Source organism: Thermobia domestica, chromosome 10 (assembly GCF_964235325.1).
Source record: "Thermobia domestica chromosome 10, izTheDome1.hap1.1, whole genome shotgun sequence".
Taxonomy (NCBI): Eukaryota; Metazoa; Arthropoda; class Insecta; order Zygentoma; family Lepismatidae; genus Thermobia; species Thermobia domestica.
In genome coordinates, this window is record NC_137463.1 from 82,816,588 (window position 1) to 82,843,100 (window position 26,513).

General features: G+C 36.2%; 1 protein-coding gene and 2 non-coding genes across 3 annotated transcripts in view; 1 reads left to right on the forward strand and 2 right to left on the reverse strand.

Annotated features, from left to right (window-relative positions):
* Nucleotides 1-931: 931 nt before the first annotated feature.
* The window catches only part of LOC145661523 (scavenger receptor class B member 1-like), a 47,247-nt gene continuing 21,665 nt past the window's right edge, over nucleotides 932-26,513 (reverse strand). The window contains exons 6-8 of the mRNA XM_081726841.1: nucleotides 20,462-20,849; nucleotides 17,105-17,223; nucleotides 932-937 (exon numbers count right to left, since the gene is read on the reverse strand). Coding sequence (XP_081582967.1) covers nucleotides 932-937; nucleotides 17,105-17,223; nucleotides 20,462-20,849 — 513 coding nt within the window. The remainder of the gene's footprint in view (nucleotides 938-17,104; nucleotides 17,224-20,461; nucleotides 20,850-26,513) is intronic.
* Nucleotides 3,557-3,640, reverse strand: TRNAL-CAG (transfer RNA leucine (anticodon CAG)). The gene has a single exon. It is a non-coding gene; the product is annotated as a tRNA-Leu (tRNA).
* TRNAK-UUU (transfer RNA lysine (anticodon UUU)) lies at nucleotides 14,258-14,330 on the forward strand. Its single transcript has one exon. It is a non-coding gene; the product is annotated as a tRNA-Lys (tRNA).

Genomic DNA, 26,513 nt, shown 5'->3' on the forward strand with positions numbered 1-26,513 from the left:
CCTAGTTTAAACTCCCCCCAAAAAACGGGTTTTTGGCATTTTCAAAAACAACCATGGTTCTTGCCAACCCTGCTTACTTTTGTATGTAGGAGATTTAAAAAATCTTATTATAACATTGGTTAATCCTTTGGAATTCATAATGTAAATATATTGAGAAATAAAACTGTTTGTAATATCTTTTCAAAATTCATGGTTTATTTTCGAGGTTTTATATTATTATCGGCATCAACCACTAATTAAATGACTTTTTGTGTTGTAGAGAAGCGAAACAAAATCTGGTTTATCAATTTAAAGCAGAATTTTCAAAAAAGCCCAAAATTTCCCAAGCAAAAAAGCGAAGCAGAAAAAACCGAGTTTTTTTCCAAAAAAGCCGGTTTTTTTCCGAGCCCTTGCATCTCTAATCGAATCTGACAGTGAGATTGCTCTCACCAAATTCGACAGTTTTAGTCAATCAAATTTGGTGTAATTGTGACATATTATGGCACAAAAACCAAATATCAACAGAATGAAGAGAACGCAAGGCTGTCACACGATCAGATACCACAAGTGTCTTAAAATTCTATTTTAAGCATAGGATTGAAAATCACTTTGTCAATAATTTCGAAAACTTTGCTGATTCGGAACACCCGAATTTTCTGACACGGAGTTTCGGATCCGGATCCAAGGTCCAGGTTTTCGAATCCGGATCCAAAATCCGAAATGTCGGATTCGGATCCAAGATCCGGTTTTTCGGATCCGGATCCAAGATCCGAAATTTCGGATCCGGATCCAAGATCTGTTTCTTCGGATCCGGATCCAGTGTCTGGATGTCCGGATACTGGATATCCGGACCCAACTGCATCCGGATATCCGGATCTGGCCATCCCTAACACACACACACACACACGCCTATACCCACACGAAACATCACAAACTTTTGCTATTGTTTGGTTTATTTCTGAAAAACAAAGAAAAATTTAAGCATTTACATTGGTCAATCAGTCAACGCTAAAATATTCCTGGATTTTTCAGTTTTTATAGAAAAATTCCCTTTTTTCCTTTCCCTAAATTTGTCGATAAAATTTCCCTAGAAATTAGGGAAATTTCCGTCAAACTACAAATACTGACTAACAAGTAAGTTAAGTGAGTGGAGAGTGTGGCGCCGTCACTCAAGGGAGTTGAATACCACGAACTACTAAAAGCAAGAACGAATCAAATCATTCAGAGCGCGTGAGTCTGATAGAATTAGATAATGATACACTTAGCTACTGCCAGTAGCAGACGATGCAGTTAGTTAGAACGGTAGCCGTCAATGTCGCCGAATCATTCGTTGCATTGTGGGAATGATTTCAGTTTTCATTAGGAATATAGGGAGTGCTTCATCGGGGGTGATCAGTGATATTTATAGTGTGAAGAAAAAAAAACGTAAATTTATGAATAAAAGGGTATGGATAGCCACTGTCCTAGTCACCATTAGCCTTGAAGGTATTAACGCACTGACCCCATTAACAAACTGAGTCGAGACAATCCCTCTAGCTGTTTATTAACAAATTGACTCCATTAACAAACTCAGTCGAGGTAACATTTCCTCCCCCCCCCAAAAAAAGTTCGGAAATTCTTTTCTGTGCAAGAGTTCTCGTGTAGAGCAAATGATGCATAAACACTACAGTCTTTAAAAAACGGTCACTAGCGTAATCCTAATAGAACTTAATGGAGGATGAAAAGCAAAATGAAATCTTTAGTTTTACGTCCCACATATATGCCGGTTAGGCTAAAGGAGAACGTGATGATGAGAAATGAATGAAATGGTTGAATAAAGAAAGTGGGAGGAAACGGGAGAACACCGAGAAACCCCACGAGCACGGTGTTTGTCCTACAGAAGTGAAACATTTCTTATTATATATGTAAATAAAACCCATTCCAGAGTTTTGAGCTCTTAAAAGTAGTTCTAAGTAGCAGTATTACAGCCCACCGTCCCCTCCAGAAGTCCGTCCTGGATCCGCCCCTAACTCGGATTATATACAGAAAAATCGAGAAGTTACAGAAAAATATGGAGGCATATGGCATAGTAATACTGTACGCAGAATTACATCAAGGGAGAAGGATTGAAGCTTCCGGGTTTATATCATTTCAAGTATTTGTTTACATATCCTTAATAAATAGAAAGTGCTAATGCATATGTTGCTGAATGGGGACAAGGGGCTCCACTTTGTATGCCACTGCGTTGTATAGTTTCCACTATATCCCTCTGAGATTTTTAAAAATGGAAAATAAAGATCAGCTTAAATTGTCAATCCAGTTCCTTACTTCATTAGTGAGGCCGTAACAGAACAACATGAGAGTTATTGACATCATGATCTTCTTTAGAAGAAAGAAAAGATGGATTCAGTTGTAAAACATTTACCACTTCGCATGCATTACCTAGTAGATTGAAGATTTACCACAAACCAAAATGGTGATCGCCACAATTAATAAGCAGGATATCACGGGTTATAACGTGCCGTAAAAATGAACACTCGGAGCATCGGTTCTTCAATGGTAGAATGCTCGCCTGCCACGCGGGTGGCCTGAGTTCGATTCGCGGTCGATGTATAAGGGCTTTCTTTGCATTGTTCTCCATTTTTTTTTACGCATCTGCTCTTTTTTTCTTTTCTTCATATTTTAATAGTGAGTTTACAACACTAAACACGGGTCAACTCTTCCAAATGCGTTAGTAAACTTGAGTCTTCTTTGATGATACTATGAATATTACAGCTAATGATGTTTGTGAAAATATATGTGAACTAGTGAAGCTTCATTTCTCTAAAGAATCGAATCCTTCGATGAATACGAAGCAATAAATCACGCAGATGAAATATGCTCTCAAATATTACCAAATATTTTCATCTGTTATAGGGCTTCCAGATTTTCAGACTAAAGAGTCATAACACCATGGGCACCTGCAGCGAGGGGCAAGAAGGGCAACTACCCCCTTTGAATTTTCAAAAGGAATTTGGTTCTGTGAAATACATGGGAAAACCTATTAGATTTTCTTATTTATCCACTATTGTATTTTATTAATATATTTAGTGTAATTAATAAAATAAAGTAATCAACATCAATAACAATTGTTTACATGAAATACAGGGTGGTCCATAATTAGATATGATGTTTCAAAGACTGCGGTAAAGAAAGTAGCAACATAAAATTGAACATAAACACATTATTCTCATACCTTTCCTTATAAGAATTTTAATCTCTGTTCTTCATGGCATGGTTCACCACTTCACTATCCTAATCGATATATGTCTGGAGACGAATTGCACACACAATGATTGTACCACATAATTTATCTTTCGGTGCGGCGTATTCTAGTAAACAGTTTGCCTTATTCCCGCTTCATCTTACATTGTTCTTCAATGGTGGGTTAATAGAAGTTGAAAATAAAAATCCCCCGAAGCACAATCTGGTATTGACCTAAGCTACCAAATGTTCTCAGCTAAAGCACAAGAAATAACACGATGAACTATTAGATATATAAAGACTTAATGAGTAAATTCTGACCTGTAGGACCCGAAGAACAATAAAGAAAGACTTATGTCAGGAGTGGGATTCGAACCCACGCCCGGAAGACCGGACTGCGACCTGAACGCAGCGCCTTAGACCGCTCGGCCATCCTGACTTATACAGTAATGTTGAGTAAGGAAAAGTTAACTAGAGCAATTGATGGACTAATGGATAGCTACAGCTGAATTCGTTAACGGAGTGAATCCGTTAATATCTTAACAGGTAATGGTGACTATTCATATCCCGTTTTAAAAGTTCGTCACATTTCCCGCTTCTATGTAATCTATATAATACCAAAGAATTGTTGGTTGCCTATGATACAAGGATAAGTAGATTTTCTTGTTGCAATTATTTCGACTGACTTTGTTAATGAAGTCAACCCGTTAATATCTTCACGGGTAACGGTGACTTTAACGGTGGATATCCATATCGTACAAGGCTAATGTAATTTTCGCGTGCTCTTCTTTAGTGTTTTTATCAGATCAGAGTTTACCGGCGCCTATGCTCACAACACTATTTCTTCTCTTATCTAGATATGATAGCGGTAAATGCAATTAGTAGGAAAGTTTGACAAATATGTACTTCTTACCGACATAATATAGTGTATAGTAGGTATGGCCAATTCCGGAATTTTTACTTTCCGGAATTTGGAAAGCAAAGTGGGAAAAATTCCGAATTTCGGAAAGAATTCCGGAATTCAGAAAAATTCCTGAGGATTTCCTGAGTTTAACTATTTTGGATGTCAGTCCATTTTTCTCTATGTGACTTAAGACTAAAACTTTGCACGAAAGAAAAGAAGAAATAGTACATTAATGATCGCGTTGAATCACTTGCTTTGACCCTCTTCATTGTTACAATACGCGAAGAAAGACTCGAAAAACACACTCTTACTGTATAAGTCAGTATGGCCGAGCTGTCTAAGGCGCTGCGTTCAGGTTGCCGACCGGTCTTCCGGGCGTGGGTTCGAATCCCACTCCGGACATCAGATTCTTTTTGTTCTTGGGATTCAACACCTGAGATTTTACTCGTTAAAGTCTTTATATATTCTTTCTAATAATTTATCGTGTTATTTCTTGAGCTTTAGTTGACAACATTTGATACTTTAGATCAATACCAGATTGCGCTACTGGGTCTATTTATTTCAAGCCTCTTTTAAGCTATTAGAAGAAAACTAAACGGGAATAACACAAACTGCTGACTGCACATCGCCTATACTCCAAATCCAAAGATAAATTCTTTAGTTCAATCATTGTGAAGTAGAGGGCCTCAAAAATATCAAAGCGCCCACCTATGTATATGTAATTCGATTTCTCCAGGTGAGTGCTGAATTCCCTGAAATTTCAACTGTAAATAGTGAGAAATCGCGCATTCATCACTCGTTGTCTGCCGCTGCAGATTTCCCCATTGGCTACTCTTGTTGTGCACGTCGGACGCATTCGATTTCCGGTGGGAGCTCATGTGGTTCGGATTCCACGTTAATCAGTAGGTCCACGTCTCATATAGCTTCGTTGCTAAACGGGACGTTAAACCCAAAATCAACTCAACTCAACGGCAGACGCAATTATCACTTAAACAGGTCCCGCCCTAAACCTTACTCATGCAACGATGAATAGCATTTATATTCTGCTCTTCCGCCTGGAGAGATCGTATCTACAAAAAGCTAGTTTTTCAGAATTGCGAGAATTGTTCTTTCGTATTTGATTTTAGTTTTTGATAATCCAAAATGATTTTTATTTGATCAACCATATTTTTCGAAGAAATTTGACTTATAATCATTTCACAGAAAGAAACATTCGAACTCTGATAATATTCGTATCTTTCTTTTCTTTTTTCTTTTCTTTTATTTTATTTTTCTTTTCTTTGTTTCTTTTTTTTTTTTATTTTGTACACACGTTCCTTTGACACTAAGCCGTCGATATAACGGAGTACATATTTGCCGTGAGCTTCAATTGCTCTCAATATGTTTTCCTGAAGTTAAAGAAATTCTGACAGCAAGCAGATATATCGCTTTGATTTTGTAGGCAAAGTAGGTTTGCTGTTTTGTCTTCTCTGTTAGTTTAGTGCATTCTTGGTAGAACAAGGGTTTATTCCTATGCATTTCTGCGTGATCCGATTTTTCTTTTGCTGAAATTTTAATGTTATCCCTAATTTTAAACGAAGTATTCTCAACACTAGTGCCCCTCCGAATCTTCTAAAACCGAAAATCTATTCGATATTTCAATCTGGTATTTCCCCTTCTTGCCTGGCTCTCCTCTAATTTCTTCAAATTAAACTCTCCGTTTACAAATGTTGAATATTTTCTTTATTCAACGATAATCTTTCTCTTATTATCACTGCTATAAGGCAGTGATCACTGTCACTCTTGTAAATTGCTCTTGTAAATGTCCGAACATCAATTATACTAAAATGTCTTCTTCTATTTATTACAATGTAATAAATTTGATTAAAAATGTTTTTCTATCTGGTAAGTTCAAAGTGTATCATTCTATGAATGTCAGGATGAGAGAATTTTGTAATCTTCACTATAGTTTTGGATGTTGCAAAGTTCACAAGTCTAACGTCGTTGTTTAATGCAATATATGTGCAATGTGGTTTACAGGTTATACGTAACTTACATAGAAGCAGTGGTGCCCCCCCCCCTCATGTCCATGACGCACCCCTCCTCAAATGTCTATCCGTAGTTGTTCTTCCATGAAAAAAAAACTTTTCGATTAATTTTTACACACCCTCAAACATATTTATATAGATTTTTGCCCCCCCCCTAAATATTTCAATGACGCAGTTTGCGTCATAGCCCCCCTTTGTGGGCACCCCTGCATAGAAGCACCTATTCATAGTGCACAGTAATTTTATTTTACGGATAGGCTTATTATTACCTTTGCCTGTTTTTAGCACTCCTGTTGTTTTGTGCCTTTTAGTGCGTTTTTCAAAGTCGGTTCATATTTGTAAAAAAAAAAAAGTTCTTATTTTCTGCTTTTTAGTGCATTCTTGAAGTCGGTTGTTTTCTTCTAGAAAGTTATTTTTCAGTGGGTTTTTGAAGTACATTATTAATCTTTCTTGTTTTTAAATTCCATTTTTTCATTATTCTAGTAGTTAAGTTAGATACGTAGACTAAACATAGGACACTACACCTATATGAAATAGGTTTCCCTATGAAACATGCGTGAAGAAATGCGTAATAATTAATAATCAAACTTATTGAAATACTTTTTATTATAAGTAACAACCTTCCATGGGAATAGCTCAATACATTAGTGAAAACCGCATCCAAATATCACATATCAGATATGGAGTTGGTCAAGTGGGTCGAGATTTGTGAGAAAGCCAGTGGGTCATGGGTCAACAGGACGTGACAAACTGCGACCTACCACCCATTATGACCCACTCTGACCCACCCTGATCTACCGAACCACCATGGCTCACTCTGGTCCACTGCTCAGTGGATTGTAGACAGCATCTTCTGAACACTCGAGACTTTATCTACGTTTTACTTTCAAGGCTTCCGTTTTTCTTCCTTTCTTCGTTTGTTTCTATTTACTTACCTGAGATGAGTATATCTAAGTGAAAAAAATAAATAAACAGGCATTTTTGGATATTGATACTGCAATTGTAATAGCTAGTAGCAATACGACTTACTACTTGGCTTTCGAAACACATTCAAATTTTACAGTTTCTTTCTTTTTTTCCTTTACGTTGACCTACTTTACTTTGATTTGATACTTCCAAATTTTATTCTATTTTCCACTGAAAAGTATCTTTAATTCAACAAGGAAATAATAATCTATGATAATTACAGTGACGGATCTAGCTTGGGACAGGGGCCCTACCTACCTATCATAGTCTAGGTTCTGGCTGGCCCCCTCAGTTTTAAACCTGTACATCCGCCGCTTGATAATTAAATTGAAATTAATCGTAATACGGCCCATGACAAACACTCTACCATTTGATATCGTGAAGGTCAGATCCATCATTATTGTAACAGAGTTGTGCTTGAGCGATTAACCGTAGAAATTCAAACTCCGATCAGTGATAGTTTCAGAGCCTTGTTTTATTACAAGTATAAACTCTTTATTCACGTGAAAGGAGGGTGACGATCATGTGTCAGAGTTGAAGGCGATGATGGGTTTTGGTCATCGTGGGTCATCGTGGGTCGTGGGTCTAGTAGTTCTGTGGGTTACGGTGCGTGGTGGGTCAGTAGATGAAGGGTAAATTTTTCACTGAACCATGCCATCTCTGTCACGAAGTCTAAAATGTAGTTAACCTTTTGAACAAGAGAGGGCGCTAGTGTCCCAAATGAAAGGATATATGAGTCGCATCAGATCCGGACTAACATAAAGTCATTTGACAACCGACAGTTGAGTTAGTAGATGTGCAAAATGTGTTGGCATTTTTTGAATCAAACGTAAGGTATTACGTCGCGCCGTGAAGATGAGTAAACTGCTCGCAATACTGTGCTAAATTATACAACTTTATTTCATTAAATGTGCAAATACTGTACTGTAAAAGGAGCAAAATACGGTACCAAAAGAAACAACTAACATATGGTTCATTCGTTTTTGTTCTGGAAATTTCGATGTCAAGAATGGGCGATCAATCACAGAAAAAGTAGATGGTTCTGGTAAAAGTTAAGCAAGAACTGCCTGTCAGCAGTTACGACATCATCAATGACTTAAACATTCATCACCAATGTTAGATCATTTGGAAAATGTTCTAACCCCTTGGTTATATGAAACCCACATTACCACATTGATTATCTTGTTGTATCATGTTTTAGGATAAGTTTTCTCGGGCTTTTGCAGGAACTATTTGATTTTTAAAAATAATTAATTATTACTAGCTGAACCTGCACTGTCTACTCAGCGTATCGTTCTGTTATGACCATGAATCTCCTTTCCACCGTGCATGTCTTCTTACTCACACAAGTAAAGGATAGGAGACTCACAAAGGAAGTGAATTTATATGTATAGATGTTGGAATGAGTTTGTTGCAAATTTGTAGAAGTAACACGATATCAAGTGGAAATATTTTTTCTAATAAATCCATATCTGTCGAAGTACGCCTCATTGCGTCTCTTGAGACCTTTGAAATTGCCAGCATGCAATAGGTTTTGTCATTCAGATTTAAGCAAAGCCCCTGCAATGGCCGTCAACCCGTGATACGTAACTTCTCTACTGGTTGCCTAACACCATAGTTTCGGCCGCAACAATGTTAATTTTATGGGCTCAAAACGGTTAAGTAGAACAATAAGACACGGTTTTTGAAATTTGAGTGAGAACTGGACAATCTATACAAAATTTGGAATCAACCAGTGAAAATGGTACGTTTCTAGCACTTGTAGTTTTCAAGATCTCATTGTCGAAAGGGTTGGAGACAAACATATAAACCTAGCATTTTAATATATAGACTAGCTGAACATGCGCTCTATACACAGCGCATCATTCACATATGAACATGAATGTCCTTGTTATTCCTCACATCTGTACATGTCCCTTTACAGACAAAAGTGAAAGATGTCTTGATAAAAATTGGAAAGAGATACCATCAAGGGGAGATTTTTTCGATTACTTTTTCAATATCTCGCACCGGTTGCAAGATTTGAGCCTACTTCAGGCTGAAGTTTTTAATTCATGTATGATCAGTGTTTCCTTTCTTCTTGCATGCAGTATGTAATAAGCACATACATTACACACACAATTAATTATAATATCAGTGATATATGGTGTTCATTGGGCAAAACAGTACAAACAATAAAGATTCATCATACACTGGAGAAATGATTATCCTTCTTTTTTTCATTATCATTTAGCCATGAAACAAACGCCTTAGAGGTATGCAACCCATGTATACAATTATGTGGTGTTGTATAATGTATAGGATATGATGCTTTAGTTTTTTCTTTTTTAATTTCAAGACTTCCAGTGTACCCGTAAAAATGTAATAAAGAAATAATGGTCATGTTTTTTTTAAATATTCAATTAGAACTGGACAATTTACACAAAATTTGTAATCGATCAGTGAAAACGTCATCTTTCTAGAGCTTGTAGTTTCCGAGATCTCGTTGTCGAAAGGATTGGCCACAAACATATAAACGCCCACAAAAGCATAGTTTAAAAAATGTCCAAAAATGGCAGCACAATTCACTTGCATTGATTCTGACGAAGGGTTATTAAAATACAAAGGCTTTGAATAATAATTAAAAAAAATTTATGAGAAAGATCTATTTAAATAATTTATTTAAGACACACATACTTTAAAATGTTTGTCTTTGTTGAACGTGAAATCACAAATAACCGTAAATCAAATGTTTAAAATCAAAGGTTAGGGATTGGAGCTCAGGTATTTTGATTGCTATTGTAGCATATAAATAGATAGATTATTATTTTCAAATATTTTATATGTAAAAACATTCTTTGGGAATAGCTTATTCGACTATTGAAAACAACATAGAAATATAACCAACGGTTCTCAATATAGTCGCGAACTTACCTACGAACGTAAATACAAGTCAAACTGAGAACCTCATTCTTTTAAAAAAAATGTTAAAATATTAAGGAGGAGAAGTGATTAAGTTCAGTCATTATAGGTTTAAAAATAGATGTTTAAAAAAATCATAAAAGCAAGAGAGTTTGCACGAATATTCTATAGAGCTTTCTGATTCAAATTATATAATTCACCAAAAATAAGAGTAGTGATCAAGCCGCCATCTTGAAAATCGCTGACCTCCAAACGGTATCGAAGGAAATCGCAGCTATGAGTTTAAATGGGTATAGCAGGCAAATTAATTGGTTGATTAATACAATTATACCTCTTTAGAATCACAACAAAACGGGCTTTTATAATACGTATAGCGATTGTCTGTAGTGGCTAATAAAGGAAAGTAATGGTGGGAAATTTTAAAGATTTAATTCCGATTTTTTTTCGGTTTAACGTGGCAACACTCCTTGGAAACCAAACCTAAAAAAATGTAAAAGTTTAATAATACATATTAAAGATAATCTGTAAGTTACATATTATTCCAATAAAAACAAGAAGAAAAAGAATTTTCACTTCTTATAATTGTGCTTATCAAAACTGCTTAAACTACTCATAACACCGTTCACAAATAGCATTGCTTTCAGCCTTCCATTTGCAGATGAAATATGTGTTATACATCCTTTGAATCACTATAAAACAAGCACTGAATTAGTGTACGGCTGTTGTTTATAGTGTTTAATGAAGGGAATTAGTAGGGAATGTTTGGGAACTTCAGTCTAAACAATTCCCTCTTTTTGAATTATTGCTGATGTGGAAAGGCAAAACTTTTTAGGGAAAATGATCAAAAGATTCTAAATATACACTGAGAGATATTAAATATAATTTTATTATGTCAATCCATAGCCGAAACGAGTTGTCACCGCACCGTAATATAAGAAAGAAAAAAATGAAATTTCGACCAAGACGGTCTTAGACCATTCTCGATTTTTATTTCAAAAGTTTGAAACATTTCATTATATCACTTTCTACATTTCTCACATGAGAATTACAAACCAATAGTATTATAAGATTTTTATATAACCAATCTTGATTGCACAAAATGTTGTCGACCTAGGACGATATAGTAATACGGATTGGCTCATATCATAGGTTAACCCGATGATAACCTAGAGTTGAGTTGGGTTGATTTTGAGTTTAGCGTCCCTTTCAGCAGCGAGGCTATATGAGACGTGGACTTACTGATTAACGTGAAATCCGAACCACCTATGTCTCCCACGCCAAAGGCGCGTACGCTAACCGCTTATCCACGGAAAAGCTCGATGATAGTCTAGAGTCTCACAATATTTTCCAGATCATCATCGAAGTATTCCACTGTATTCAGAACACTATAGCGTAGAAGATTTCAGGGGCTAGATTAACCAAGTTATGAGTTTATTAGCGGATTACGAAGGTATAGTAGACATGCTGGCACTTTTATGTAAGGTAGAGTTCGCTCCGCTTGTTTTTGTACTAGACAAGATATCGGAAACCGTGTTTTGTTATTAATATTGGTGATTTACCTCGCTGTGTGGCATGGCCTCGACCTGCAACGTATTAAAATATTTTCAAGAGCAATATTTCCTACTTAAAATTACATTATGGAGGAACATGAATGATCACACCTGATGGGTATCCAACCAATCCCATCATAAGGAGTTGTGAACAGCAACGGAAAACTGCTAGGAGACAATCTACTGGCATATGTAATAAATTCAAACTTTTCACCAACAACTTACGCAGGCTTATTTCATTACGAACAACAACAAGAAACAATAATAAATATTCTCTCAAATCACTTCTAAGAATCAAACATAAATATTTATCAAGGCAAATCTGGTGTAGACAGTCTCACTGTCTCAGTAGCCATAGATAAAACAAACATCGGGTTGAGTGTGTTTGGTTTGTTAGGATAATGATATGTTTATTCTTGTAATTGGGAAGTCATCTCTGTTTGCCTTTCTTCAGATCAATTTCAAAGCATAGATAAGACACATTGTTCAATATTGTAGACCAAAGGCTCTTCTGGTCGAGGACTGTGATGTTCTTCTTTTTACTCATGCTGCTTCTGAATGTGATGTCTCTTCAGTGCTCTATAACCAAGAAAACATTATGTCTCGAACAGAATTTGCATAACGAGAAAGCAATGCTGTGTGTGTGGTTGGACATGGGATGAGTAATCTACAGTGTAACTACTACCCTATACATCCTACTATCACTACTGCCATACATTGTAACTAGCTTTAACACGTGTTCAAGAAAAAGGCTGAACATCCGTCCATCGTCGTCCACACGGACAACGCTAGATCACACGTGGCACACATGACAACAGTTTCCGTCCAGCAGATTGAATGGAATGTTCTTTCTCATTCAATCTTTCCAACGATATATTACTCGACACCCTTTGTCATTTAAAATTTTCAAGTTGACCCCATGTACCCCTATATAGGGGTGTCTGAGGTGAACCTTTTATAGCTCAAAATTCAAGCCCCTTAAAATAATGATGGACGTGTTTTTGCGTTTTCTCATATTTGCAGTCGTTTCGAACATACAGGGATGGCAACGGACTTTATGGACACCCTATATATATATATGGTTTGGTTTCCAAGTAGTGTTGCCAGGTTAGCGCCGAAAAAGTCGAGAAAATTGAATATTAGACATTACAACTTAAAAATCTCCCGTCATTACTTCCCTTTGTTAGCCATTACAGACAACAGCTATATATCACATGTAGCCCTATTTATTGCGATTCTAAGGAGGTGTAATTGTATTAATCGACCAATTAGTTTATCTGCTTTATCCGTTTAAACTCAAAAGTGCGATTTCCCTCGTGACCGTTTTTGGAGTCAGTGATTTTCCAAGATGGCGGCTTAAGCACAAGTTTTATTTTCGGGAAATTCGCATAATTTATATCAAGAAGCTCTATAGAACGTTTACTAGCTACCTTGCTTCTTCGATTTTTTGTGTAAATTTTGTATGACTGAACTTCCAGTAAGTACCGTTGAGGTGCCACGTTTAACTGAATTTATAAATTCAGGTTTATTTAAATCATTACCACTAAAACCATGTAAAAATAATATAAAATGGGGCAGCTAATATAGAACTTATAATGTCAGTATTATTATAATGAGTGTTCCATGGCCAGTGATTTTCTTACTTGTGGAAGGTTATTCCTGATAATTTCTTCTTCTATTTATTTATACACACTTAAGCTGCATACATACAGCATCCCTTTTGATAGAAGTGGAGCTAGAAGGTAAAAACTGGGGAGAAACCAGACTCGTGTAGGTATATAGTGAATTTAGTTCTGCCAGTATCTTGCTTGTTCTTTACGTCCCCCAGTTGGGAACCTGCTCTACATGCTGAAAATTAAAATGTAATACACGTCCGAACAGGGACTCGAACTCTGGACCGTTAGGTTAAAAGACGAACGCTCTACTGACTTTTTAAAGTTAACTGATTCACAGGACGTACTTCATTAACTTGCTTAACTACTTATTACCAGTTTTCTACTTAATTTTACACGCTTTTATTCGTTTAACTTGCTTTCTCCAGTAACCCAGAACAAGGACATGAACACACAACAAAGGGGTCTCCCACCGGGAATCAAACGCGAAATCCCGTATATCAAAGACGCACGTGCTTGTCACTAGACCAGCGGGGAGGGCTAGTAAGGTTAATTCTGATCATGGACTTTGATTGGTGAGAAATAATATGACTCTTCACCCTTCCGAAGTAAAACCTGAAATGACCCTCCTGGTGTGAATGCTTGTCTCCCCCCCCCCAAAAAAGAGAAGAAAAACTAAGGAGGTTATGATATAAAGTATATACACTTTCAAAAATATTTAAATAATAGCTTAAATTATTTTCGTCCCTCAAAAACTGCCCCCGACTCCGGGCTATATCCACCATTACTTTTTGAACTTAAAACAAGGATATAAATAAAATTAAAAACAAGGAACATCATATGCTCATATACAGAGAACGTAATTCTGAGCCAACATTAATGGCAGAAAAATAAAGATCCAGTAAGGCACCCTCATGAAGCAGTGTGCACACATCATAACCTCCTTAGTTTTTCTTCTCTCTCTCTCTTTTTCAGGGTGAGACAAGTGTTCGTACAGGGAGGGTCATTTCAGGTTTTACTTCGGAAGGACGAAGGATCATTATTATTTTCCACCAAACCATTATTAGAATTAACCTTAGAGCTAACTTCCGTAGTGCCCGGATAGCTCAGTCGGTAGAGCGTTAGGCTTTTAACCTAACGGTCCAGGGTTCGAGTCCCTGTTCGGGCGTGTACTACTTTTTAATTTCCAAAATGCGATGCAGTGGTTTCCAAACTGGGGGACGTGAAGAACAAGCAAGTAAAACTTACCTGTAATTATAAACATTACGTACGTTGTAATAAATGTATGTTAAATTAAATATGTAGAAACACAAAATAGAATAGAGTAAGAAATTACCATAGAAAAATAACATAGAGAAGTCTTGCTGAAGATTATTATTATTATTATTATTATTATTAAATAGGAGATTTGAGAATTCAATGATGTATCTGAAATCGCAAAAACGGTCGGACCAACGAGCAGCAAGGAGGAAGGTGTAAGTCTAGAGCAGCGTTTCCCAACTTTTTTCCAGTTGCGGCACACTACAGGTGTAACTTGAATTCTCGCGGCACACCTATATATATATATATATATATATATATATATATATATATATATATATATATATATATATATATATATATATATATATATATATATATATATATATAATTATTACTATTATTATTTGTAAATATAAAATACCGTGGTATTTTTGTGTGATTACTGATCTCCTCCTTACAGAGAAGAAAGCTCGATCACTGATTTTGCCCCGTGGTAAATCATTATGCTTATTTTTCATTCTAATTTTAAAATAGAAAACAACTGCAGTGAAATATAAAACTCGGGTTTTTAAAAATCCACTTTCTCTTTTGAAAACTGTATCTAACCTTTCACTAAAAGGGAAGATCAGTAAATAAGGAACAAATAAACAAATCTCCTATACTTTTAAAACACAAATGTAGGTAATTTGTATGCATGTTTGCTTTGTTGAATTTATTGAATGATATGTTAAAATTTCAAGTTACGAAATAGTCTGCAACAATAAAGAAGCAATAATGGTCATGACAATGATAAATACGTTTTTCAGCATTAAAAATGTACAGAAAAGTAAAGCAGTATGAAACTTAAAATTGTAGATTTATAGTTTAGTAGAGGTTCATAGTAATGTGAAATACAAATATACATTTCCCCTATATCTTAGAATTTGGTTCCTATAGAATTACATTTGTTTCGATTTCCTCGCGGCACACCAGCGGCCCATGCGGCACACCAGTGTGCCGCGGCACAGCGGTTGGGAAACGCTGGTCTAGAGTATTCACGAAGGGATGCCAAATAAATAAGGTTGGGAACTACTGATGTAGAGGATCTGTTAAAGGTTATTTTTTGCAACAGTTAAAATATACATACACAGGGTGGCCCAAAAGTAGGTATACAGTCCCGTACTCATAAGCTCACTGTATTTCATATCATTTCTTATTGTTATTCATCAGGAAGACTTAGCTTCTTTATTATCTATTACCTTGAGCTCCGAACAGCCGAAGCAAACAAACCCATAAACTTGAATGTTGTACTTGGTCAATGCAGGGATATATACCCTGTAGTTCTCTGTTAATTAATAGCAAGTTTTCACATTTTCAAATCAGTGAGAAAAATATAAGCTTAGAAAAATATAAGCTTACTATGCTGTACTGTACTGAAAAAATCACTATAAGGTAAAGACACTAATCAAAATAATAATACCAGTGCTATATTTTATGAACAATAAAGTTTATAAAATTTTGTTCTAAAGTTTAAAAAATAATAATGCTCTAAATGGGGATTACCTATGAGACTAGATGAGACGAGACGATAGTAATTTGGCCAAATTTACCTAAGTAACCCATTAGTTATTTTCATGTCAATTTTGGCCAAACTTACCTAAGTAATTCATTATTTACCTTCATACCAATTTTGGCCCGAATCATTCATGCCATTTATGAGCATGCCATGAAAAATTGAAGAGCTTACCAAGATCAGGATGACTTTTGAATCAACCTTCGAATTCATATCTTAGCTATATATATATCATTGTTTATATGTTAGTATGTAAGATAACGACATTTTTCTTTAACTTAGTGACATTTTGAAAGCACTGGCGACTCTTGAAAGAAGTCACATCGATAAAAATATAAATTTTTGTCGCTACAAGTTACCTAATATACTAATTCTTGTTATACAGCTTTCTTCCCGCAGCTTGTAGCGGTAAAATCTAAATTTTTATCGATGTGATTCCCTCATGAGCTCCAACTGATTTTGAGACATTAAGGTTGACTCACAACATAATTTATACATCTCACTTGTGTTAATTGCGTTTCATAACTTTTGGTATTGTTTAGATTATGTTTTCAAATGTATGAGGCGAGAGGCATACATATGAAATCATATTAGATTATGGATAAATTCGTTCTCATATTAGAATATGGATGAACTTTGTAGATGGATGGATGATTATAGACCCCTGTATTCAGTGGCGGATCTAGGCTGGGGCCGGGGGCCTAGGCTTCCAATTTTTTGAGTGAGAAAAATAATTTAAGCTATTATTTATGTATTTTTGAAAGTTTATAGTAAACCTGATATACATATCATAGCCGGGGTTTCTGACCCCCCCCCCCAGTTTTTACCTCCGCCTCTGTATATATTTTTAGTTCAGTTAACACTATTGTTTGATTTCCATGCATTCATCCTTTCTTTTATTCCTACATTTGGATTTCTTTTTCATTGACTTGATAATACTATCTGCTGCATTGTAAAATGCTGCCTTCAAGATAGATATACTTGTTCGTAAATAGCGGAGCACCTAAGGCATGCAATAATTTAATGATTAAGAAGATCAGTAGAAATCTTTAGAAGGGAAGACAAATTATTAATTTTCTAAACTATGAAAGTAAAAAGAGGATAAATGATCGATATCTAATACATACAGGATCAACGTTGATATAAAACTCGTGGTCTTCTTTTCTTGGATTCAAACCATCTACGTATTCCAACAAACTAGGATCTGCTGAATAGTAATGTGGAAAGGATACAACTGCTGGTGAACCTGAAAAATAAATACTGTTGTTGCTTATAAACTGTTTATTTTAAAAACATTTATAATTAAGGTACTGTACATTAAATGTATTGATAATTACAAGATTCTATTCTATTTTTTTATACAATTGATGAATAATTACGTACATAGAAAAGTTGATTTTTTGTTAGGCCTATATCCTTTAGTTTATAGATGTCGTAACTGACAAGTCCTATGAATCAATTCACTGACTATATTACATAAAATTATATTATATTATATTATATTATATTATATTATATTATATTATATTATATTATATTATATTATATTATATTATATTATATTATATTATAATTTTTCAGTATATAGGTCCTATTTCTTATATGATATTTTTATTAGCATATTATAAAGGTTCATGTTTCCCAGATTATCAACATGTAAGAGGGAAATAATATTAAAAGAAAAGAATGCAGAATATTTCAAAAGAGAAACTTGCAAACACATATTTGAATGTTAGTTATATAGAAATATATTAACCACCAACTTCATCACAAACATTAACATCTACTAAAATCATTGTTTCTTTTAACTTTTTTAAGAATACTACCTTACTCAATCATAGACACGTGAGAGATGAATGCTTTAATAATAAATGATAACCAAAGGCGGATCAAGAAGTTAAAAACTAGGGGGGGGGGGAAGCAACGAACCCAGACTATGATAGGTTTATCATGAGTTTATACTTTCAAAAATATATAAATAATAGCTTAAATTATTTTTGTCACCCAAAAAACTGGGGGCTAAGTCTTCCCCGGCACCGGGCTAGATACGCCACTGATAATAACAAATATAATAGAATTGTTGCAGAGTACTTAGAACGATTATATACTTTTATCATTTGTCTCTCAGTCAGCTAACATCGTTGTTGTGGCCGAATTTATATTATCATGTAAGTTTCGGCTTATCTGACATCTACGACTATTCATCGTAGGACTCTAGCCTGTATAACTTACTCGCAATATTGAATAATATATTTTAATGTTGAATCGATAGGTAAATATGGTTTAAATCATCTGAGTAAGAAAATTAAATGCTAAGTTTTATTTAATCTTGGTTGTAATTGATGACAACAAAATTTGCGTATTTTATGCTTAAAATGTGTAGAACAAATAAATGTTGTAATCTTGCCCCAATTATTAGAAACTTGCTATAATCTTAACTTATTTAACTATACAATACATAATATGATTTTGTCCGATCCGATTTTTCTTAGAAGGATGTTTCTGTATATTTGCTCTAACAAAAAGGAAAATGTTCAAAAATTGAAATATAAGAGATAATATCAAATATCAGGCTTTGTAATGTTCTAATGTCTATTTAGAAATACAATGAAGCGAAATATTTGTAATATTGTTTCTTTATGGATGCATACTATGACTCTGTGTCAATTATGACAGTGGTGCCCACCCCCCTTATGTCCATGACGCACCCCCCCAATTGTCTATCCGTAGGTGTTCTTCCATGAAAAAAATTCTTCTCGATTAACTTTTACACCCCCTCAAATATATATATATATATATATATATATATTAACCCCCACAAATATTTCAATGACGCAGTTTGCGTCATAGCCCCCCTCTGTGGGCACCCCTGATTAGTCATATATCAGTGCAAATTAAAATTGTAATAAAATTATACCTTGTTATTATATCATTTTAATGTACCTCTTTAAAGTTAAGTCCATATTTCCTGGTGTATAATTATGAAGCACTCTACTTTCTGTATTCAATTTCGAGGAAAAAATATTTTCACTTCGTATTATTAAGTTTTTATTTTTAGTGAAAAATTATATTTCAGCAAGACACAATCCTTAACTAAATGTAACACTGTAATGCCGGCAGTTGTTCGGAACCGATGTATGGTTGTTATAAACACGTTATCATTTAGTAATCATGCAGCATCGGAGCGGTGTAGAACATGCTTGCTGTGAGAGTGTTTTACAAGCAGGGTGACAGTGTGACAGCTGCGCAAAGGGTATTTCGACAGCGTTATCAGCTACGACCTCATGGACGTGTCCAATCTGCTCATGCGATTACAATGTGGGTGTGTAATTTTGAAGAAACTGGTTCAGTCTTGAAAAAGAAGCTTCCAGATGGCGTTCGAACGGTATGTACCCCAGATAACATTGCAGAGAGATAGAGAGGAGCCCTCGCCGCTCCGTTTGACAACATGCATCTTCAATTGAGATTGAGCGGGAAAGTGTACAAAGAATACTGCAACAATTACAGATTCTTCTTTATAAGTTACAGATTGTGCAGCAATTACATCCACGAGACATTGTGTCAAGTAGGGAGTTAAGTTGGCTAAAATTACCGAGGATGTTGGCTAAAATCAACGCCAATTTCCTTGACAGCATATGGATGTCAGACGAAGCCCACTTTCACCTTAACGGGTACGTTCACAAACAGAATTTCCACTACTGGGCACAGGAAAATCCTTGTGAGTGTCACAAGTGTCCATTACATAGCACCAAGTTTACAGTATGGTGTGCTGTATCATGCCATGGTGTCATTGGCCCTTACTTTTTTCAGCGTGAGGATGGCATTGCAACAACAGTAACATCTGTTTGGTATGTTGATATGCTTGAAACATTCTTTACACTGAGATCTTAACCTGGCAAACACGTGGTTTCAGCAGAATGGGACCACGTCACATACTGCTCTACAATGGATGGAAGCCATTCATCGATTATTTGGAAGGCGCTTCATTTCATATAACCGTGACATTCCATAGTCTGCGAGATTCCCTGATCTTAGTGTGTGCGATTTCTTCCTGTGGGACATCTTAAAGGCAAGGTACACTGCACACGTCCTGCAACTATTCATGAAGTGAAACAAAATATTGAAGATGAAATCACTATTATTTCACGAGACATGCTATACTGAACATTCTGGAGTTTCCATAACACGCTATTAGAATGTAAACGCCGAAAGGAAGCACATAATTCCAATGTCATCTTTAAGAAATAAAGGAATAGTCTGCGACATTTTGTAATGAAAAAATTAACGGTATACTATATACATGCACTTTAGTCAATAAAAGATGTTTCTCCTATGTATGTTCGTGCAAATTACCCTACTTCAAAATTCTTCCTTTCCCTGAGCCCCTGTATATTCAAAAGTAAAGCAATAGTTACATAATGTAAAGTAATCTGTACTTTACATTATGTAACTATTTCACAATTCTTAAATGTATGTATACCTACCATATGCACATGGAGCTATATCTGCAACTCCAGACGGAAGACATGAAGATTTGTCGATGCAATAACAAGAGTTTTCTGGTTTTGTTTTCACATCAGCCCACATGTCTTCAGGAGGCTGAAACTTATAAGCAGGAAGACCCCACTCAGAAGTATCTTCCGTGTACTCTAAGGGAAATAAGCGACATACTTCTTTCCTAAAAACTTTAAGTTGTGATGTTCTAGTAATAGGAGGTGGAAAATTTGTGCCTTCAATGCCATCTAGACTATTACATTCATCTGAACCCCAGACGTTCAGTAGCTTATTTCCATTGTATTTGTGGATTGTATCAATTTTTGTTCCATTTTCACCAGTATACACAGTCATTACTTCTTTATATGTGCTGTTTCTCTGAAATAAACAAAAAAATATATGAATTACTTATTCTATAGACAGCGCATTTCCAAACATTTTTCAATGCTGGTAGTATTTTAGTGTTTGTATAATATATTACTATCATATTAGTTAAGAAATCAAAGGACTACACACTGAAACCTTCCTTAACGGACACCTCTATAATACGGACAGATTTGTTTGTCCCGGCAAAAACATATGTTCTCTTACGGAACAAAACCCACCCTCTCACGGACACTCTCAGATACGGACGCGGACAGTCCTTCCTCCCCCAAACATTTCGATAACCTCTTCATACCGGATAGAAATTATTCTCTTTTCTGTGATACACACACACACACACATGTTTCTTCTGCAACCGTACTGAGGATTCTCAGTGGACACTTGCTGAAGAGTTTTACTACCCTTGTAGAAGAAAAAGCATGCATTTTTCGCTAAACAAAAGAGTTTAGCCGGTTAATTGGTTCCTAACGCATCTTTTGAGGAGGCTCTGAGAATTAGGGATGCGCACGAGACGAGTCGAGACAGGATTTTCCTGACAAAATTCGAGTCGAGACACGGCTCTTCCAATAGCAAAATATACATTTTTCGAGTCGAAACATCAATTTTACAGCACATTTTCGAGACGAGACAGCCACAAATCTTGCCTCGTGCGCATCTCTACTGAGAATTTGAAGCAAATGACAAATGCTTACAGTGTGATGATATGTACTTAAAAAAATTACCATACATGCATTATCTTTTGCAGTATACGAATATATTAACACATCTCCCAGCAATAATATTATTTAACAAAAATGAATTTCTCCTTTATCCCTCCCAGTAACTCAAATACGTACTAAATGGAGTATTTTCATATTGAATTTTACGTATTTACGCTCATATATAATGTATTTACTGTATATTACTGCATACAAGTACCGTTGTGAGAAGTTAAATTTCTGTAACCTCTCTGTAACGGACACCTTTCACATCCCATTAGTGTCCTTTATTCAGGGGTTTCACTGTATTATACGTACAAATAACAAGGGAAGTCAGTCTTCCGTCAATACAGAGGTTGTTCAGTCTACATTTGGCCAATTTCGACTTATCTAAAAATTTAGAAAAATCCATGGCGCCAGGTCCGTAAGTGCTCGATGTGTTTCCCTTAGTTCCTAACAATAAGTATTCCCACTGTAATAGGCTTCTCTGAAGATTTGGAAGGGAAATCTTGTTCATTCCCTTTTGCACAGCTTTCCAAAGTCCTTCCACAGTTGTCACACGCCATTTTCCCAAAGCCCGCTTCAGCAATCCAAATCCACAATAGTCCATAGGACTTGCATCTGGATATTTAACAGGTACCTCATTGAAAGGTATCACCTGAATACCGCTTGCACCCTCCATCTCCCTGTAGAATGCGAGGGACGATCGTGAGGTATGTGATGAGGCCATGTTCATGTGAATGCGCACCAGATTGGCGTCATTTCCGTACATTGCTGGAATCTCATGCTCGTAGATTGGCCGCATGATCTGCTCCTGAAAATACTGCGAATTTATTTTGCAGTTCTTCGCCACCCTACGAATCTTCAGTTTACCTCGGTAGTAGCCAGTAACGACCATGAACCCTTTTACGAAGGATTCTTTACAGACACGGACCCACCTTCTGAAGTTCTTGGCACCTTTCTCTCGGTACATGATGGCTCTCAGTTTGCCGCAGTCGGAAAGGTAAATCCATGCTTCATCGAGCGTTACGACGTACATCCACCTTTGTTTTGCCAGATGCCGTTCATACAGCTTCCGGGCGTTACACTTTCTTTCCTTTCGGTGGGCATCCGTGAGAAAATGGCCGCGAACTTTCATGACTTTTTCCAGCTTGAGTTGATGGTGTAATGTCCAGCTCACAGTCACCAAAGACACGTCAAGACGATTAGCCATACACCTTTGTGTAAGCGGATTTTCTTGCATTGCCATTTTGCGAAGTTTCCTCTGCATGGTGGAAGTGGCCCTGGTGCTTTCCCGCTTCCTAGGCAACTTCGTTGGTGGTTCAAATGGTGGAGCTTCGTTGCCATTGTATTTTTAAATAACATTTTTTTATTCCACTTAAAATGATGTTGTAACCATTCTTCTTTCACTGTTTTCTAATGACAGAAACACTAAAGTGGGCGTCATAAAGATCTGCAATATAGCCTTCGCAAAACCAAGGCTTAGTTTGGGCGGCATTTTGGTCACGAAGCGGAAACCCACACACTTGGAAACAAATTTAACACAACACTCACAACAATGGTCCTGTTTTGTGCGTTATTGTCGTCCGCGCGGAAAAACAACTCTGTTCCCAGGAAGCTACTGCACAACGCTGTAGAACGCCACGAACCACGTCGGGTGAGTCCATTCTGCCCGGGAGGGGGAAGGAACGAAATCGGCCAAACGTAGGCTGAACAACCTCTGTATATGATGCAGCGTAGTAAGTGTAGTCTTGATTATATTTTTTTCTAGTTATAAAGTTATTTATTTTATTTTTCCCTTTAATTTGACTTTTCTACAAAGGAAAACAAAAAGAAATAATCAGCAGGAGAGTATAGGGTAGAGTCAGTACTAAAAATCACGATATTAGTTATCTCACGCGACGTTAAATAGTAATCGGTTCATGATCATTTGAAAGAAAAATGAAATTAAAATTTTGAGTTTTACGTCCCACGATTATGCCGGCTAGGGTAGAGACGGTAATGATGAGAAATGAATGAAGAAAGTGGTATGAAACGGGACAACCCCTAGGAAACCCACGTTCACAGTGTTTGTCCATCAGAAAGTTCACTTGGCAGGAGCAGGGTTTGAACTCGGGATCTCATATGCACCAGAGGTGAACGCTCTACCACTGAGCCACCGCGGTCCCAAGATTGTTTGGAATATTCTATATATACACAAACTGGAAGGCTACTAAAAAAAGTTAATGATCCACTTTTGTTATGCAACATTGTCATGGAATATGTTGTGACATCAAATCATGCTTATGGATCACATCCAACTTCACTTCGCATGAGTATTAAACGTTTCTTCAAATATTACTTATTGTTGCATGTTCTGATAGGATGAGAACTCATGCACTCAAATACATAACATCACATCTTTAGTAAAGATATGCGTGTCTTACAAAATGTGCTCTTATGAAAACTGTAATTATAAATGCAGATAGGTCTTGTTACATTTGTAGATTTGCATTAATTATAGCAGTGGTGGTAATGTGAAACAAACATTCATAGTTTTCGTTTGTCCTTCGGTGTAATATTGTATTCGTACTATGTCATTAACATTTATATATATTTTCTAAAAAATCATAATAATAAGACATAACTAGTTTCCTTTCAAGAGCTTAAGTAGTTAAGTTTAGCGTGTATATTTAATTAATTCCAATTATATACGGCATGACAATTCCCAGATTGCGGATCCAGGGGAAGACCTCTAGAGATAGAGGTTAACTGAGAATGTATTGAATAAACAGTCGCCGACAGACGATAAAGGATGGTTCTCCAGCTAAACAGTTTGGCGTGAGGCTAAGAACCTTATCCTTTTTTTTAAAAAAAAAAAAAAAAGTTCTTTTTCAGATACATTCATGGAAGCCTCAACTATAGGACTGATAACTTGGAACGACCTGAGCAAAGTAAGATGGACATGAGATTTTGAACATGGAATATAAGAAATCTTCATAGGACAGGCACGTTAAAATTCGTAACGAATAAGTTAGAGAAATACAGGATGGACCTGGTCAGAGTTCAGGAAGTTAAGTGGGAAAGAAAAGGAGCAGTGAAGTCCTGAAAGTTTTCACGTTCTTTTATGGAAAAGAAATAAAAATCACCAACTAGGAACAAGGTTTTTGGCTCACAAACGAACAGTATCAGCAATTAAACGGTTTGAATTTGCTAATCAGACTTTGTTTTATTACTCTTAAGGGTTGGTACTTTTTACGAAGAAGTATAGTAGAACAGGTATGTGTCCAACACCCGCGATACCACGTGAAAATGCTATTAGGAGATTTCAATGTGAAGGTAAGACGAGAGGATATTTTCAAACAGATTATTGAGTTGATTTTAGTTTAGCGTCCCTTTCAGCAGCGAGGCTATATGAGACATGGACCTACTGATTAACGTGGAATCAGAACCACATGAGCTCCCGCCGGGAATCGAACCCGGGTCTCCCACGCCAAAGGCGCGTACGCTAACCGCTTTGTCAAACAGATTATTATAGAAAATGAAAGTCTGCATAAGGAAAGTAAAGACGTCGTTAGACTCGTGAACTTTCTAACGTCCAAAAATATTGTCCTGAAGAGTACAAAATTCCTACATCGCGACGTTCATAAATACATTTGAACTTCACCAGATGGAAAAACACACAATCAAATTGATCACGTTTTAGTAGATACAAGAAGACACTCTAGCTTAATTGATGTTCGGTCGTTCAGGGGCGCTGACTGTGACACGATCACTGTCTGGACAATACCAGGAAAGAGCCAGAGAAGAGCCAGGCAAGAGGGCAATGCCACATTGAAGTGTCGAATGAATTCTTGGTTGTAGATGGTTCGGAGTGCACTATTGTTGAGAATACTTGGGTTGAAATTAGGGATAGCATGAAAATTCTCAGCAAAAGAATAATTGGAACACGCAAAAATATATAGAAACAAACCCTTGTTCAACCAGGAATGAGCTAAACTAGCAGAGAGAAGAAAACAGGCAAAACAAAATCCGAACGATACAACTACACAAAATTTCATAGACATCAGGCGGAAAACTTCCAAAACTTTCAGAAAAAAGAAAAGTGTTTTTTGAAAGCTGAAATTAATTAACTTGAAGACAATACATACGCTTAAAAGTTTCAAGTGTTTCGAAGAATTATTTGAAAAATTATCATTCATTTTTCTTTCTATACATATCCGTATTTAAATTTATTCCAACACTCAAGCTGCACTGGAATACCACTCTTCGTGAGATCAGCGAAGACAAGAAATGCCGGAGCGGAAAGATAGATGACTGTTTGCATTCAGCAAATAGAGTTTGGCATTACGGCATCCATCCAGTGTCGTGTGGACAAGTGGGGAGCTACTTGAAAGAAAGAAGTACCCAACTCCAGTTTAGAAAGTCAGTAGCGACGGGTGCCGATATACTGAAAACACATTACTCCAAAGACAGAGTGCTACAAGCCGAGTGACTCCATGAGGGTGTTGTGCCAAGAAATTAATTTAGTTTTTCATACCTAAACTTCAAATATTTGGTGGCAGTAATATTGCTCTCGTTGAAAAAAAAAAATAAAAATAAAAAAAGATACCCGAGATGTGCCTTTCATTTTACTTCTGAATTTTGGATGCAGATACTTGGAAAATTAGGTAGAGAAACAGTATTTAAAAATTTTCGTTGTTTATCTCAAGTAAGGTTAATCAAAATACCTTACATATTGTGCTTTGAAGGGGAAATTGTATTAGACCCCACATTTTAAGTATCAAAAATTAATATTAGTTAAGTATATTGCCTTCCGTTATCTTTTCTCTGACCGTGAAAAAGCATTACTACCTTTGTCTATTGAACAATGAAATATCCAGAGTAAACCCTAATATTACGTTAGGGCATGGTGGCTCGGTAGTAGAGAGTTCACCTCTGGTGTATAGGGTTCCTGGTTCGATCCGAGCTCGTGCCAAGT